The sequence below is a fragment of the Agelaius phoeniceus genome, chromosome 1 (genome assembly GCF_051311805.1).
Source record: "Agelaius phoeniceus isolate bAgePho1 chromosome 1, bAgePho1.hap1, whole genome shotgun sequence".
NCBI classification, from domain to species: domain Eukaryota; kingdom Metazoa; phylum Chordata; class Aves; order Passeriformes; family Icteridae; genus Agelaius; species Agelaius phoeniceus.
In genome coordinates this window covers 97680006-97696674 of record NC_135265.1, presented here as the reverse complement: position 1 = coordinate 97696674, position 16669 = coordinate 97680006, and the positions used below count along the sequence as shown (strand labels likewise).

At 33.9% G+C, this 16669-nt stretch overlaps 1 protein-coding gene across 2 annotated transcripts in view; it reads right to left on the bottom strand.

The window, feature by feature from the left end:
* The window catches only part of RTTN (rotatin), a 79545-nt gene that overhangs the window by 19067 nt on the left and 43809 nt on the right, over window positions 1–16669 (bottom strand). For both annotated transcript variants that reach the window (XM_077183792.1, XM_077183801.1), the window contains 8 exons: window positions 14728–14920; window positions 11854–11936; window positions 5760–5868; window positions 4842–5040; window positions 3755–3845; window positions 2614–2767; window positions 2322–2459; window positions 1264–1475 (listed from right to left, as the gene is read on the bottom strand). In XM_077183792.1, coding sequence (XP_077039907.1) covers window positions 1264–1475; window positions 2322–2459; window positions 2614–2767; window positions 3755–3845; window positions 4842–5040; window positions 5760–5868; window positions 11854–11936; window positions 14728–14920 — 1179 coding nt within the window. The remainder of the gene's footprint in view (window positions 1–1263; window positions 1476–2321; window positions 2460–2613; window positions 2768–3754; window positions 3846–4841; window positions 5041–5759; window positions 5869–11853; window positions 11937–14727; window positions 14921–16669) is intronic.

Below are 16669 nucleotides of genomic sequence, written 5' to 3'. Positions count from 1 at the left end.
GTCCTCTCAATGACCACTGTAAGGGGGTGTAAATAAATACATGTACTTTGACCTAAGAAACTGAAGCTGTTTCTTTCCTAATTCTGTTATCCTTTTGGGGAGATCATAGCAGCCCTGTAAGGACCCAGAGAGCATAGTATATCTTTGAACTCTTTTATGAACAAAATGCAATGTCTGTCTACATCTCTGAACAGTTAAAAAGCATGTTAAAAGCTGATGCCTCTTACAATAGTCAAACTATGTCTCATGTCCTTTCATTGACTAGCTGCAGTTCATTCTTCATTGTATCAACTTTTTCTGCTCTCAGCATAAGAATGGTCCCCTGGCACAGATTGATAAGCAGTTATGTACACTTGTATGAAATTAGAGGAATGTTACAACATGTCTTTATCAGACGTACTCTCATGCAACCATACTTTTTGTGCCAGAGCCAAGGAGTTTTGTTTCAGGCACATATGCAAGCATTAACACAAAAACCCAACAGGATATTTAGCAAACTATGGGATTTGAACAAAATGCCCCTGTTTTGCTTGAGTCCCTGAAAATCGTGTCCTCACACTGTGCCCTAAAATTATCTGAAGTTAGTTGCCAAAAATGTAGAGAATTCTGGTTATGTGGCCTGTAGAATGACCAAGAAAGACCCTACTGGGAAGTTTTTCCTCCCTGAAAGACAGCAGGTTCTCAGTGGACAGAACACCATCCCCCAATAGACAAAATAGGGCCACAGTGCTGCAACAGAGCAGGAAAGAAGCACAAAGCTTGTGACTGTTACCAGGACAAGTCAAGGTTATTCAAGGAGTAAGGTTATTCAACAAGAATTCAGCATCCATAGGAAGAGAGGAGATGAATACTAAGAGAGCATTCTTTTGGTCACACCATCCAATATATAACCAATAAATGTCAAAAAAATACACTTTACATAGTAAAATAGTAATAAGATACTTATTAAAAATAGTTGTAAGGCAATGACTTCAGAACAACAGAAATCATAAGTGACATTTTATATAATGTGCATCATTCAGAAAAAAAACCTACACTTCTAATCATAGATCATTATGATTGTTACAGTGACAAACTGCACATAAATTACAGAATATAGATAAAAGAACTAAGTTGGAGGGAAAAAAAATAAGTCACAAATTTCATTTATAATTTGCTTACTTCTACCAACCTGTAAATAAGGGAAGGATTAAATATAAAGAAAGTAAAAGAATCAAAAATGCAAAAGTATATCCTGCAATCACATTGCCAAATTTTAAATACCTGAATAATTAAAGCAGTAAGTTGAGTTACTGGCGCCTGGCATTCTTCAGTGTGATCCAGAAGAAAGCTAATAGTTGGATTTTGACACACACTCTGTTTATCCTGGAGCTGTCTTCTTCCTTCCTCATTCAAAAGGACAGAGAGGAACTGTAAACTACCCACATATAAAGCAGGATATGTGGTAGACAGATGAATACAATCAGAAATGGTATCTAAAAGGTTAAACAAAAAAATGAAAATTTTTACATTTCATTTTGAATAAAGCTCAAGTAATCTTTAGAACACAGAAAGACTTATCAAAGAAAGCACATGAAACCAGAAGCAGTTGTACTGTGCACTGTACAAGGAATTCTACAAATTCTGTGCAGCTTATAAGTCTTCAAAATAATCTAAGAAAGAAAAGTTTGAGTTTTATAATGGTTGAATGAATTAATTGCTCTGCATTCATTTGACTATAAAACAAAAAAAGCAATCTCCATTTCACTCAAATCCCTTATTTGTCCAGTAATTTTTTGAACTCTCCTTATTTTATCAACAGCTTACATCATAAAACCAACAGTATGCATTAGCTGCTTTATTTGCAATTGGATTTGGGTTCAGTAGATCTCTTAACATGCACAAGCTTGTCTGGACTGTGTTCATACTTGAGTATTGAAGCATGTCACAGAATCTTGCCTAACTATGCAAGTAACTAATGTTAGAATAATTAAAATACAAAAAAAACCCTCCTGTATAATAATCTTGGATTTCTAGATCTCTCATCTTCCTGCAAAATTTTGCTTTCCTTTCATGCATGATATCTAAAAAGAAAGAAGGGGGAAAAAAATGAAGTGCTAATGGATCATTTAACAAATGCCACATTTGGTTAAGGTTTACAACTAAAATCATTCATCCATGCATGTGAAGAAAACAAAGCAAGTCAGTCAAGCTCTGGACACATTGGTTTTCATTGTGGGTATCTCATTAGTAATTACTTAATAGCATCTAAAGAGCAATGACTCTCTTTTCTATTTGTTTATTAGTTGCTAGGAAAAAAACCATGCAGGAATAGTCATTACCAATTATTGCTGTACAGTGATTTGCAAGGGCTGCTGTCACAGATGGAAAAGATATCTGGCCATTTTTCCACAGTAATGTAGCTAGAAGGCTGAAAGAGTCTACCCACGTCTCATGAAGCGCAGACGTTAACTCGGGATCTGCAAAGATAACACAGGAAAAAATCAAACCACTTAAAAATGTGCACAGACCTGGAAAGCTGAGCCTGACCATACCTGTCCATTTACCTCAAGGTGGTACCTAAATGAAAACCTGCCTCTGTCTGGTTAAAAAGGAAACAAAGTACTTCATTACCTAAGCCAGCTTTGGGACGTATGGTGAGAATCCTGAAGGTATTCCCTAAGAGAGGTTTCAGCAGCTCATCCTGGCTTACAAGATCAGAGTCCACCAACAAACAAGATTTTAGAAGCCTGGACACAGATGACAAGTACTGAAGTAGTAACAAGACCTGTTAAATATTTGTAGAGAGATATGAAATAAAGCCATATATTTACACCTTCCACATTATTTTAAGTTTACTCACATTAATTTAACTGATTAATAATGCTTTAATAAACACCATTTAAATAATAGGACATGAATTTAAAATGTTTCTCTTAATTTTTACTGTAGAAGATGAAACAGAATCCCTAGACTGGAAACACATATGTGCAATCAATTTTCTAGAAGCAAAACAAAAGATCCTTGTGAGAAGGTCATGACTCTTGCTACATTTACAGCAGCATACTCATTGGAAGGTCACAAAGGAAAACACAAAAATGGTCATTAATACTGAAGAATACATGTGTCTTCCTAAAAAAAGAAGCTGACATATTTATTTATTTATTTATTCTCATAAGTTTTCTGTAGAAACACATTTCTTTAATTAGAAGAGTAATTTACTTCTAAGTAAATCTGAATGCAGAGCAGCAGAAGCTACAAAATGGCTGTGTCACGAAACAGCATATTCTATAGATTGTATATACAGAGTTAAGTTTGATAAAAAGGTAGTTCTATCAGCAGTAACCCTATATGGTTTGCATACATCAAAATTAGCTGAGAACTATGTAAGTGTCTGCAGGATCAGAGACAAAGCAAAGCAGCCAGGTTTGTTACAGACAATATCCAATGTGTCAGTAACTCTATCTGGCTCATACTTCAGTAACATACAAAAAATTCTATTACATAATTTCTTCAATGGCTAAATTTAACTTATACTTTTAAAAGACAATTCATTTTCAGTTTGGTCATTCCAATTACAGTCCTAACACAGAAATTAATTCTTCTGTGTTGAATAAAATAGTTTATTTTCATTTAAGCTTTGTCAAAAGCACAAAGATTCACATGAATGTAGCCTATTACAGTGTGTCTGGACTATGTTAATGAAGATAAATTATGCTAACATAAATGAATTCAAAACTTAAAAAAATTAGGAAGTAACAAATGCTTCTCTGACCTGAGCTTTTACATGTTCCATATGACATTGATGACCCAATGGAGCTTTCAGTTCCAAGATGTATCTTTCAACCAGATTAGCACCAACAAGACTAAAACAAAATATATTGGTTAGAAATATGGTTAAGTAATTAAACAGTCTATTAACTTAACATTCCATAGAAGAGAATAATATAAACAAACAAAGTAGAAATAAAGTAAGATGCCCTTACTGCTAAACCCCACTATTTTAAAGAAGTCTAGTGCAATGGCAACTATAGCAGCAGAACGTTGTTTCAAAATAGCTAGACTAATACAAATTCCAATAGCTGCTACTGCACTGGCAAAAATCAATTTTTTCTATTTGATTTCTTATTTTCTTTCCTCTAGAAGAATAAACAGCTCTGCAATAATATAAGCTGTATTCATACCAGGGTTGTTGGGGTTTTATGTTTGTCTGTGTTTCGTTTTTTCTATTAATTGCACTATGAAGAGCAACTTCAAATGCTCTTGAAAATTTTTACCAAAAACTGAACTAATTTTTCATGCTACACTTCAGGACTTCCAAACATTTTTTATAGACGAAAGAATTTGCTACAATGGAAATGGAAACATGGCATACAATCTGAAGACTTCTTTGAAGTGGTTCCTCCTTTTAAAAGGAAGTAAAATACTAGGATCCATCATCCAAATTTGGCAAGTTCTATTTACTCTCTTTCAGTGTGAAAATCCTTGGCTCATCTTCAAAATATTTGATACAATTCAAGGAAGAAAAACAAAATGAGCTGAAATGATATGCAATTCCAAATACCTGACAAAACCCTAAACCATCATGAGAGGAACACAGTAGTCCTATATAAGACATACACCACAAATGGAATCACCAATATGACTACCTATTCTATGAAAAAAAAAAAAGAAATAATTCTGATTAATTTCTTCAACTGATTGTATCTTTTTAATAAAAAAAAAATTGAACATTTCAGGAGCAAGAAGTGACCAATATGTTTAACAGTTTTAGTAAGAAACATGGGTAGATCTCATTCGAAGATTTTTTAAGCATCTATTGCTACACCTTGTTTGTAGTTCAACAGTTATTGATTTCATACCTGCTGAGAGTTGTTAGCAAATGTGTTTGTTGAAGGGCAATTCCAGTATCTTTTGGCATGACAAACAGCAGATTGTGCAGAAGGCTGCAAACAGCTGACAAAAGGGCAGGTGTGACTACAGTGCATTGTTTAGACAGAGCAGCAGACATGGCAGAATCATGTTGACTTGGAGATTCTGTTATGGTTGTATCACTTTGACCTAGAGTGTATTGAAAAAAAAAAACCCCGAAAACAACCAAAATGTTAAATTACAGCAGTTACATCAACTGAGTTTACTTGTATTTTTCATAAAATATCCAAGTCCTCCCTGTATTTAAATTGTATATTCAAGAATGATTGGCAAAAAAAAACCAAAACAAAACAAAAAAACCCCCACAAAATCAGATACAGGAAATGGTTCCCAAATAAAATGTTCCCTCTACCAGGCATTAAATAAAGATAACTAGCAAATTTGGAAAGACACAAATTACCAGTCCCTTCTTTAAAAGAAAAATATTTTTATTTGTACACAGCTCTCTCTACATACATGATTATAAACATATTTTTAATATTATATTAATTTTTATGCTTCTACATATAAAGAGAATTATATACAGATCTTTGTGCACGTATGTGCATACACACTCCTATGTATGTATATGACAGCTCTACCATGACTGATGTGTTGAAAGCATGACTAGATGCCAGGAAGAGAACCAAAGTCTTGAGCTGCATTTCAAGCAGTACCATTTTCACTTGCTTCTGTGAAATCTCATATTAAAGGAAGTGTTTAATATTTGTCTTCTAAAACAACCACTAGAAGCATCAACTGCTCCAGCAACATGCAAGCTGTACAATGCACAGCATGGACAAACACTGAATTATGGGCAGGTTAATACACTGTATTTACATCAGGTACAAGACTCAAGCCTGACTTACCTTGTGCTGTAAGCCGATCAACCACAGCTTCCGGAATAAAACTGGCTGAGCTTGGAACTGTTGCCTGAAGCTCAGTAACACTCCCCAGTGATGGTGATGCAGACAGAATCTAGAAAGCCATAAAAAGGAACCAGTTGATTCCAGCTTTTACAGACTAGTCTTTTATTTATATTCTGCTTAGGAAGGGGGAACAACACATCATAACCAACAAAACCAAATACAATGTAAACATTACCGTTCAAAATCAATTTGATTATATTTTGTCCACTATGTGTGTATATATATATGATAAAAACCCCAATAACTGAAACTATTAAAAGATGGGCAATATGAACAGTCTGAAACATTTCACTCAAAAACTGATCAATGCCCATGTTACTGGAAATTCCTTCTCTTCATCCTTCTTTTTCATCCATATAATTGACTCAACCTACATTTGGATAAAGATAGCAAGACATTACTGAAGCATTTAAACTCAAATTTTTCATGGACTATTTGCTCTACTGAGAACATCAGCGCTTGTCCCTTTGTACCAGAACACACTCAGATAAAAATATCACAAGTGCATTTGTCATCAGTCAAAGTTGATGTCCCTGAGTCTTCTGAACTCTGGGTACTTCTCTTAACCTTAATCCTGTGATCCTTAAATGTATTCATTTCATAGTGCAGCTATGAGATGTTTAAATGACAGTAGATAACTTTACTGACAGAATATTACACTCCCCTACCCATTTTGCATTATTTACAATATGAATTTTGTGTGTTTTCAAAAGCTCCTAACATTCTTGCTACTGTGTTTTAAACCTCAAGCCTGAGATCAGAAGACCCAGAATCCACCTAGATGATGTGGTTTTGTGACACAACAAAACCTGTAACTTGTTTCAGAGCACAGGACAAGTATCTATCATGTCAAGTCACTCTTTCACTTCTGGTTTTTATTTTCTAGATGGAATAGTCACATCAGACAATTTTCTTCAAGAGTGTAACTCTATAAAGAAGAGAATACAGAATGTAGGAGAATCCAACAAAATCCCAACAGAGTTACAACTTTAAGAAGGGTGTTATTAGAATTTTCCTCACAGTGAGCTTTCTAAGGAAGACTGAAATATCTAAAAGGTTTCCAACACTTGGAATATATTTTTACGCAAGGAAATGTTAAAAGTGACTTAACAGACAAAAAGGGTGCAGGGAAGGAAATCACAGATCACTCTGTTCCTAGCTATTGTATCCTTGCAACCTCCACGTTGCAACTTCCTTTTCTCCTGCATTTTCCTCTTGTCTCACTATTGTACATCCTACAACCATGAGTCTTTCTTCTTAAGTCTGCTCAGTCATTCCTCAAGAAAAGTCAGAGGATTATTGTAACACATAAAAAAAGCTACAGTAAGATCTGGGGGTGCGTCCAAAACACAGGGAGCACATAAAGCTCACAGAGTGTCCAAAATATAGAGCACATAGATAGAGCATATAGAGCACATAGAATGTCCAAAACACATAGAGCTTGGATCACATAAACACTAGGACAATGCTTGGCTAAATTATTTTCTTATTAGCAAAATGCAGCACCAAACTGTACTGAGTGATTGAAATTCAAATCCAATTTTGATTGCACAACTAAAAAGCATATTTGCCAATTTAAAAAAAGTTACTTGAAGTTCTATGCTTGGTAATTTAAATAATTACTGAAATCCATTATTTATATTAAGCTAATCTATCATGACACATGGCAAATTCTGCATTTTTTCAGCACTACACATCAATTCCAAGCATTCTAATAAGTGAGAAAAACCATAACACTTTTCCTTAAATAATACAAACCCAAAATGCAATTTCTATCAGTCCATATGGTTTTTCTGAAACAAGTAACTATATTAACTATATTGAGAGTCATCTTACAAATATGATTATGAATTATACAACCTTTCACATATTAGTAAAAAGCATCAGCTACCTCATACAACTTTTCATACAACTGTTCTTTCTCTAAGACTCTCCAAATACTTTGGGCAAGAAAACAAATAGTTCTCAGTTACGTAAAAAAAAAATTATTAAAAAAAATCAGCAAAAGCTTTAGCTGGTTAGAAAAATATCATCTTCCTGCACCAAAGGAACATTTATTGTTAATTGCATCACAGTGGGAAATAGGTTAAACCCCAACATTTTCTGCTGTCATAACAGAAAACATACAGTAACACAATGAAGTTGTTTCCATACTATTCTGCCTTCCAGGGAAAAAAAAAATATTGCCACTTCTATAAGTCACCTTTGATAAGGATGAACTGGAAGTCTGGCACACAGTATTTAGTAAAGGATATTTACTACTGCTACCATATTGTTCCTGGGAGCAATGAAGCATTGTGTTGCTTAACAGAGAAACTTTGGAAGGGGGTGTAATAGGGGAAAAGGTTCTGTGTGTGTGGAGAGGGAGATGACAAGTGCAGATTAGAACTAATTCAAAAGAATACAAAAATTGTCAGAGTGGAAACACAGGAGAAATGTGAGGGTTTTGCCATTTATCTGCTAGATAGGAATAAAAGGTCTTTTCTTAACCTCTAGTACAAAAATCCCTCTGGCATTGCTTTAATAGGCTTGCAGTGATTAATTCTATTCAGTTCCCTTTTCAAAGGTTTAAATCACTTAACTGTATAGCACTCTGGTAACCACAGTTCCAGAAAATAAAGCACACATTTTTATAGAAAATAGCAAGAAGATTTCACAGGAAAGAATGGCCATGACTTAAAGCTGTCTGGGAGATGTCTGTAGATCTTTAGCCCACATCATTTTTAGCTCAAGTTTTTAAATAACTGCTCATTTTGCTAAGATTTCCTGGACACAGAACAGCCCTAGCATATTTATGCAGTGTAAAGCAAGTCGGTATCTCTGTGCACATTGGTGATCTCTTATCATATCTATGAAACATAAACCAAACATGTTGGTTAAAACAAGAGTAAGGATTTGTCTTCTCTAATGATAACCTGAGTTAACATTTAAACTATTCATTCCATAAAAGACCAAGATTATTAACAATCTCAGAGTGATAGCCTTTTTGCAGTATCCACATTCCAGTTCACAGAAAAATAAAGATAAATTTGACAAAAAATCTGTAATCCACTGGGATATTAAAGACACAAAATACAGTGCACACGAGTTAACACCATACAGACAATCCAGTTCTGTCTTTTTCTGTTACACTGAACCATTGATTTCATCCCTACATGACTATTCTTTACTCTATAAAATGAACAAAATTTTACTTATGGTCTCTGCAAAATTTCTATCAATTTTTTTTCTGCAAATTTGGGAAAAATAATTGGGGATGGAGGAAAGAAGATAAAGCCGAAAAGTAATTTAGTTGCAACTTTCAGTTACGGTCATATGGCTCTCTGTGAAATCAGCTCATGATAGCAGACAGCTCAAATAAAGTACTGGTTACAGAAGAAGAGAAAACTAATAGAATGTTAGGAATAGGAAACAATATGGACATATCTAGATCAATTTTTTTCTGTTATTAAAATATGAGAGAAGAGTTTTGAATAGAAACAATTCTACTTGGTTTGATTGCTTGTTCTCAAGTATTTGCGGGTGTTTTCATCAATTCTGTGCCACACACCTAAAACACATTTGTCTCTTCAGTGAGACCTGCAGATTCCTTTCCATCTGTGATGGGGAAAGCACGCCATCTGGTGGCGTTGGAATAACAGTTTCTTCCCAGGACCATCAACATCCAACATATAGCAATAAACTTCTACAAACTTTTTTTTGTATTGCCTTCATAAATATATTTCTTTATTCATACATTGAACCAGAAATTGGGCCAAACTGTGACCCAAAAGTTTGAAGTTATGTAGGAATAAATTACAAATGCTTGAGATTTCAGGACAAGTTTTCAGAAGTATTCCCTAATTTCACTAGATACACACTTAGCTAACTGCCCTCTGAAATAGAGTTTACAATCAGCCTCCATCAAAGTTATGCTCATCCACCTTTTTTCTCCAAATTAATTAGGACATCAGACCTCTACATCTTGCAGCTTGGACATTTCCAACGTATCAAGTCAGTACTGGCATTTTTTAACGGTAAGAAACTTGGTAAATAAAAAAAACTAAATGAAGTTTACAGCTGCTAAAAATGCCCATGAAGGACTGAAGGATAAAGGGAAATTAAACTAACTTCCAGAAATGACAATCAAAGTCTTAGTGTGACTAAGAATCTTCGTACATGTCAGGGAAAGAAGGAAAACAAAACAAAACACAAACTTCTATAAAACTCACATGGTTAGCTGTAAGACCCTAAACTTAGCAAGTATGAAGTCTACAATATGTGGAAGACTAATATAAATTAGTGTAGCTTAGTACTACACTGTACCTTCCACTGTTAATAATTAGTTATGTGTCTGGTGAATGGAATAGTAGAGCTAAAGTCTTTGTATTAAACTATGTTGCCACTTTACATATAAAAAATATGATACGTTAATTTGATCTAGTAGATTCCAAATTATTTTTTTCTTCTATCTTTTTTTTAACTACTGAAGCTGAATAAATTTAACGTTATGAACTTTTCCAATTCTTCATAAAAACTCAAGCACAATAAGAACTGCTGCAGTTTAATTTTGTCTTCAAGTAATGTGAACAAAACAAGATGAAATTGGGTCAACTTTCATTCCTCTAAGTAAGTGCCACTCAATTTATTCAGTAAAAAGTGATCTAGGAACAACTGCTTTTAAAAAATCTGAGATTCTTATGTAAATAGTTTTTAAGGAGCAATCATGATTGCATGTACTTCCTGATTTACATGCACTTTCATTTATTTTAGTTTTGATCTTCAAATTTGAATATTTGTTTATAAAATAACCCTAAGGGGCTGGGGGGTTGTTCTTCATTATAGAAAATAAAATTAATTAATAAAATTTCTGAAAATGAGAAATAAGTTTACAACTAAAGTGCACTTTTTCCTCAATTACTAAAAACATGGAAGATAGCATTATCAGTACTAGACAGCAATGAATTTATAACAGAGAATCACAAGAACATGGAAATTATACTTGTGTAATACTTTTGAGACAAAATTTCAATACTGGTTTTTCTGTTTTTATTTTTATCATGTTCCACAGCAAAATTGAGCATAGAAATTTTTGTCAAGAAAAAATATAGGATCTTGTGATTTATCAACTTTTGTCATATCTACACATGCATCTGTTTAAGAGAAAAGAAACTTCTAAACAATGATATTCTGGATTCAGTAATAGATTAGATGGTCATTCATAAATGAAAAATTTTTGAATATGAAACTAAGAAATCAATTTCAGTCTAACATGTCAGTTTTCTTGGATGTATACTGCAGTCTTTGAAAAATACATTATTTTTATCAGGTAACTAATGAATGTTATAAAAGTTTCCTTCACAGCCTGAACTAATATTGCAAATCTACTCTGGATCTGAAAGAATGTCTTTCAATTTCTCCTCTGCATTTGCCATCTTGAAAGACAGCACATGTGTACAGCTTTACATCGCCATAGTCAGAAATGAATTTTTCAAGCAGCCACCTGCTTTCTGTTTTCCATGTCTGCAAGCATTTGTGCCACTTTTAAATTCTACAAAAGCATTTTCAGAATCCAGAGTTCATTGTGGCACAGAATAGCTAATGTATTTATGTGGCTTTGATTGATCCAGTTCTGTAGCTGTGTTGTGTAAACACAGGTTCACTCTGAATAGACAATTTGGATAAAAGCAACAGAAGTGACAACCAGAAATGGAGACAACTGCATTTTGTCAATAAAGCCAATTACAGAGTAATCTCTAGAGAATATGTCTTGTTGTGGGAAGCTATAGAATTCAATACTGCCTTATGCATTTAGCTAGTCAAGGCAAGCTGCCTTATTTATTTTTGCTCAGGTTAAGAATCACAAAAGGGTTTTTTCAGCATATTAAAGCTATAATGGAGTAAATTTCAACTTAATTTCACAGCTAATTTCTGACTGATTTCAGGTTTTGAGTTTTGCTGGAATTTTTTTTAACAATTTTAAGAGTGCTAATTTTCTTGAAAGCGGTTCACAAACAACTTTATATTTCAAACGAATAATTACTCTGCGAGTTACCATAGTTTCAGATGTTGAGTGAGAATGTGAAGATTTTCTCTGACTAGGTGGAGCCTTCCAAAGATTGAGAGAATCATCAAAATCTGTAGGGCAAAAAAATAATAATCAAAATTACTGTAACAAGTTTTTTAAAGGACTGTTTCAGTGAAAAAAGTCGCCAACCACAGCTATCCTTCTGAAGATCTCAGAACACAACTTTTCACACATAGTATCTATGAAATCTTACACATCGAATTCCCTGAATAAACAGAAATAAAAAATTTTCAGTCCAAGCTAAAGTAGTCTAGAAAAAAACTACACTCAAACTGCAGTTGCATAGCCTTCAGTCATTTCAAATAGTTCAGATTTCATTTTAGTTAAAATGGAAGAGTACAAAATATTGAAGTACTCTACTAGGGTCTCAAGAACACATAATAAACTGATGTCCTTGTCTTCAAAAAACTTCAAATTCCCATTTTAAGAGAAATAGTTTCAAGAGGACCCATATTCATAAATACAACAAAGACAGAATTACTATGTAAATCTGTTTCAGAATAAAAAGTGCCAAAAATGTTATAGCACAAATCTGTCAGAAATACTTTTGAAGCTGTCATATATTTAGAAAAGAAAATAAAGAATAAAGTTAGACTACACAGAGTGCAAACCTGCAAAAGTAGATGTACTTTATGTATCCTCAATAATTACTAAACTGAACTATCTTATTTTTAACATTACATTGAAGATGACTTTTATACATTCCTAAAAAATATGAGAAAATTACATAGGGAAAAACCCAATAAGGTTTAGGTCCTGTTGTCCCCTTTCTAAGAAACAAAAATACTGTTTCTTATTCCTGAAATACTGTATTTTCTGGCTTTGCTTTGCAAAGACTGAATAAAATGTATCTCAACTGCTCACTGAAAAGTTGTACCATTCTACATTTTCAGTTACTATTAGATATGACATTACAGGAGCTAAGAGAACTACCAAAAGGCACATATTAGAGGACCATGGGAGCAGTAAAATGGGTTGGATTGAAAAATTACACTTATAGATAAAAAAAAGCAGACACTGAAGAAATTGAGGACTTTTATGGCTGGAATTTTGTGTACTGGTGAGGTATTTCTCTCGGTTAGTTAACTAAGAATGCTCCTTTTCCTTGGGTCTGTCTTAAAGTCATAACTTAGCTGGGGAAGTAACATTCCTCTTCTGTTCATGCCTCTGAACAGCTTTATAAATGCAGAATCCAGCAGGATGCTCAGCCTGGAATGTGCAAAACAACTCAAACAATATTTTATTTTGCAATGCTGAAGGTGGTGAACCGAGAGGGGGTGTCATGCTGCTTTTGGTGTTGAATTATACTAAACCAGCCTGACTCATCAATCCCAAAAGTTAAACTCCTAATAGAGAGTTGAAGGATACTTTATCATGTCTGCCACTTCTTATCTGAAAATCCTAAGGCCCAGCTGGCCTGAGACATATGACTGACAGTCAATCACTTTAAACTCTGGATAAGTCCAGTCCCACTTACAAACAGTAGGTTTTTCTAAAATACCCTTTGGAGTGTGCGTGGAGATTCCTCCTTGGGCTGGGGATGCTGCTCAGAGTCACTCCAGGCTGAGCAAAAGATTTGCCAGGGTCATTGGCATGGGTAACATCAATCTCTACTTTATAATTGTTTCTTTTTTGCCAGCTTTAATATAGTTGCTTTAACAAAATTCCTTTCATGTAGTACATTATACTACACTAGCAGTTTTACCTTCTATACCGTGTAGTAAATAATTCTAATTATGATCTTTTTGTCTAGTCATTTATCATAGTAAGTCATTAATTTTTATATAAATATATTTGGTTTGCCACCCTTAATCCCCCAACATAAAGTCAGACAAAGGTTCAAACACATCTCTACAATTCCTTAGATTTAAACCACTGAAAAAGTCTGGGTCTAGGTTCCTCTCTAAGAAGACATTTAAAGAGCAAAGGGGTCCTTCCTGCACCTTGTGACTCAGTGGCAGGGCTTCTCTAAACAACTTTGTCTGAAGCTCCCTCTCCACCCATGACACAGACTTAAAAAGAAATATTTAAATCAGCAGCCTTAAAAGATGGAAATATGGAAACTTAGGCCCACAAAAATAGGTAAGAAAAGAAAAAAAAACGCTCATTAATTTTCTGCCCTGTGACAGCTTTTACTAATTGATCTCTGAAAAATCCCCTAGCTTTCTAAACTTACAATCATCAGATATATTTGGACAAGAAAGTCTGTCTCCACAATGCATCATAGTGAGCCTTAGAAATATTGTTCAATAAATTATTAGTAAATATAAAAGTTAGAGCTGAGATATTCCAAGGGAATACAAGTTAAAAATACACAAATAATACTCCAATCTGAGTATTACATTTCATCAGTCTAGGAATTAAATTATATCTGAATGTTTTAGAATACAGGTTATTAGAATCCATTCCTACTCATGCAACTTTGAAGCTGAACACATGAAGAAACAGGAATCTAAGGAAAGTTAATCTATTTATTTTTCCCAAATTTTCCTTGGAGGAAAGTTGACTGGATGTCATAAAGTGGAAATTGTTAAAAGTATTTTATCCCCAATATTTTGCAAGAAAATTTACTGCAGAACCAATTACATCTTTTCCATTTTCAACTTTCTGAAGATGTAAATAACAGCTCAGAACTTCTTCCGAGCTATGTTAAATTAGAGACTTATCTACTTAAATCCTCACAGCAATCTTTTGACTTCACAACATACTTAAGTGCAGGGTTTATATACATTCTGTTCCCCTCTTATTAAGAGGGGAACAGAATTATTGGAGGTAAGTTACTCAAAACAACTTTATTTAAGAAGGTTTCAAATACCAGAAGATTACATCAACATCACTTACCAGTTATACCACCTTTTTCTATGCTGAGCTTGCCTTCCTTGTAAGAATTCAAATCGAACATGTAACATCCCAGGTAACAGTGTTTCACCATCTGATTCACATGTTCATAGAACTGGCAGTGATACAAAAGGGCTTTAAGAGCAGGTATTCCTGTCTGAGAGAGGCCAGATTCTTCATCATGCACACAAGGACCCTGAAGACATTAAATTCACAGACATCATTACTTTAAAGAAATGTTTTACATAGAACGAACTGTCAAAAAAACCCACCCTAACTAAGGCTAATGCTGTGTATATGTGTTTACACTGGTTTACAGGCTGTAACTAATAAATTCCAAAAATGAAATTAAGATTTTAACACTGAGCTAAATCATTATATTTTACAAAAGCTGTCATGACTTAGCAAAAATCAAACAGCTATTTATGTCCTGATAAGTGTGCTAACAGTTAAGTAAGAACTCATGAAAAGCTGTAAATGAGTGGCTTCAAGACAGTAAATATATCAGTAGACTTTACAATTTTAATGTCTCATTTATTTCTACTTACAGGTACTAAGCAATGAAAAAGTTTTCCTTAGGCAAAAACAACACTTAGATAAGACTAAATATCCTGAAAAAGTCCTCTAGTCCTCCTGCCCTAAAGTATACTGTCATTATACTACATCTAGCTATGTCAATCTTCTGTGAAAAAAGATTACTGTAGAAGACAAGACATAACCAAAAAAATTCTCTTTGAAGTATGGTTTTCAATTATTTCTTTTTAAATACTGACATTAGGGAAAACTTGCTAGAGCAGTGGATTTATACCTTAAGATAATGGATTCTAGTCATATTTCAACTAAACAGTTTAAGTTGACTACCTTTGTTAAATATTTCTTCAGTGTTTTCCATGTTAACACAAAACCCAAAAAGTTTTATTAAGCTACACATAATCTGGTTTAGACTGACCATAAAAATCAGAAATGCAAAGAAGGCAGAAGAACTCAAAAATTCAAATCAATTACATTCAGGAAGGCAGTTTTAGAGGGCATCCTGCAGTAGTTCAAAAATACATTAGTTAAAATTATGGAAAGAAAAACTTGCAGTGCTAGTTAGAAACTTTCTTTGGCAGTCAGGAGAGAACAGAGCTGGATCAACTGAAAATAAGTAATTTGAAAACACTATTTATCCTCAAGGGACTCTTCCTCAAACCCTTCATTTACACTGGATACAAGCTTATTTCCCAGTTAAAAAAACTGAAACCCAAAACCAGATACAATAGAAGCAGTATTACTGTTTTGTATTACAAGATATCACCAAAATCTTAGATTCTTACTCTCATTCTCTTTGGTTTCTGTAATACAAAAACTATTTTCACTACTTGCCTTTTACACCAGCTAGTGGAGAATGAGATATGATGAACAGTTTGAGGCAGAATGTAGCATTTCAAGTAAACTATTTATGATGAATTATAAAACTCTATTCATACACTGTCAGCAATAGACTTAGACTGTATTGACTATGACAAGTGCAAACTTAGGAAATACTGAGAAATTTAGTCCACATTTTACTGCCCAGGATTGTCTTTGCCAGTTTCAAAAGCCATGCCAGATCCTTTATTGTACAATGGGGGGGCCTTGAAAGAGTTACTCATCAGTTACATTGACAGAGTGCTCTGACTTCAGCAATCTTTATACAACAGTCTGCTGCTGCACTCTTAGAGTGCTTTACACTTTACTCATGACTAAAGAGCGGCATAGGAAATTTTTAAAGTGACATAGCAAAATGAAATATTATGAAGCAGATCAACTAGACAAAAGTAACACTAGAGACATTCTCATGAAGATACTGGCCTGCAAACTCTATTTATATTTCTTTTTCCAGTCCTATTTGCCTAAGGAATAAAATAGTAATGTTCTAATTTGGCTATAGCACTGTATTCCTACTATTCACCAAGATCCATTT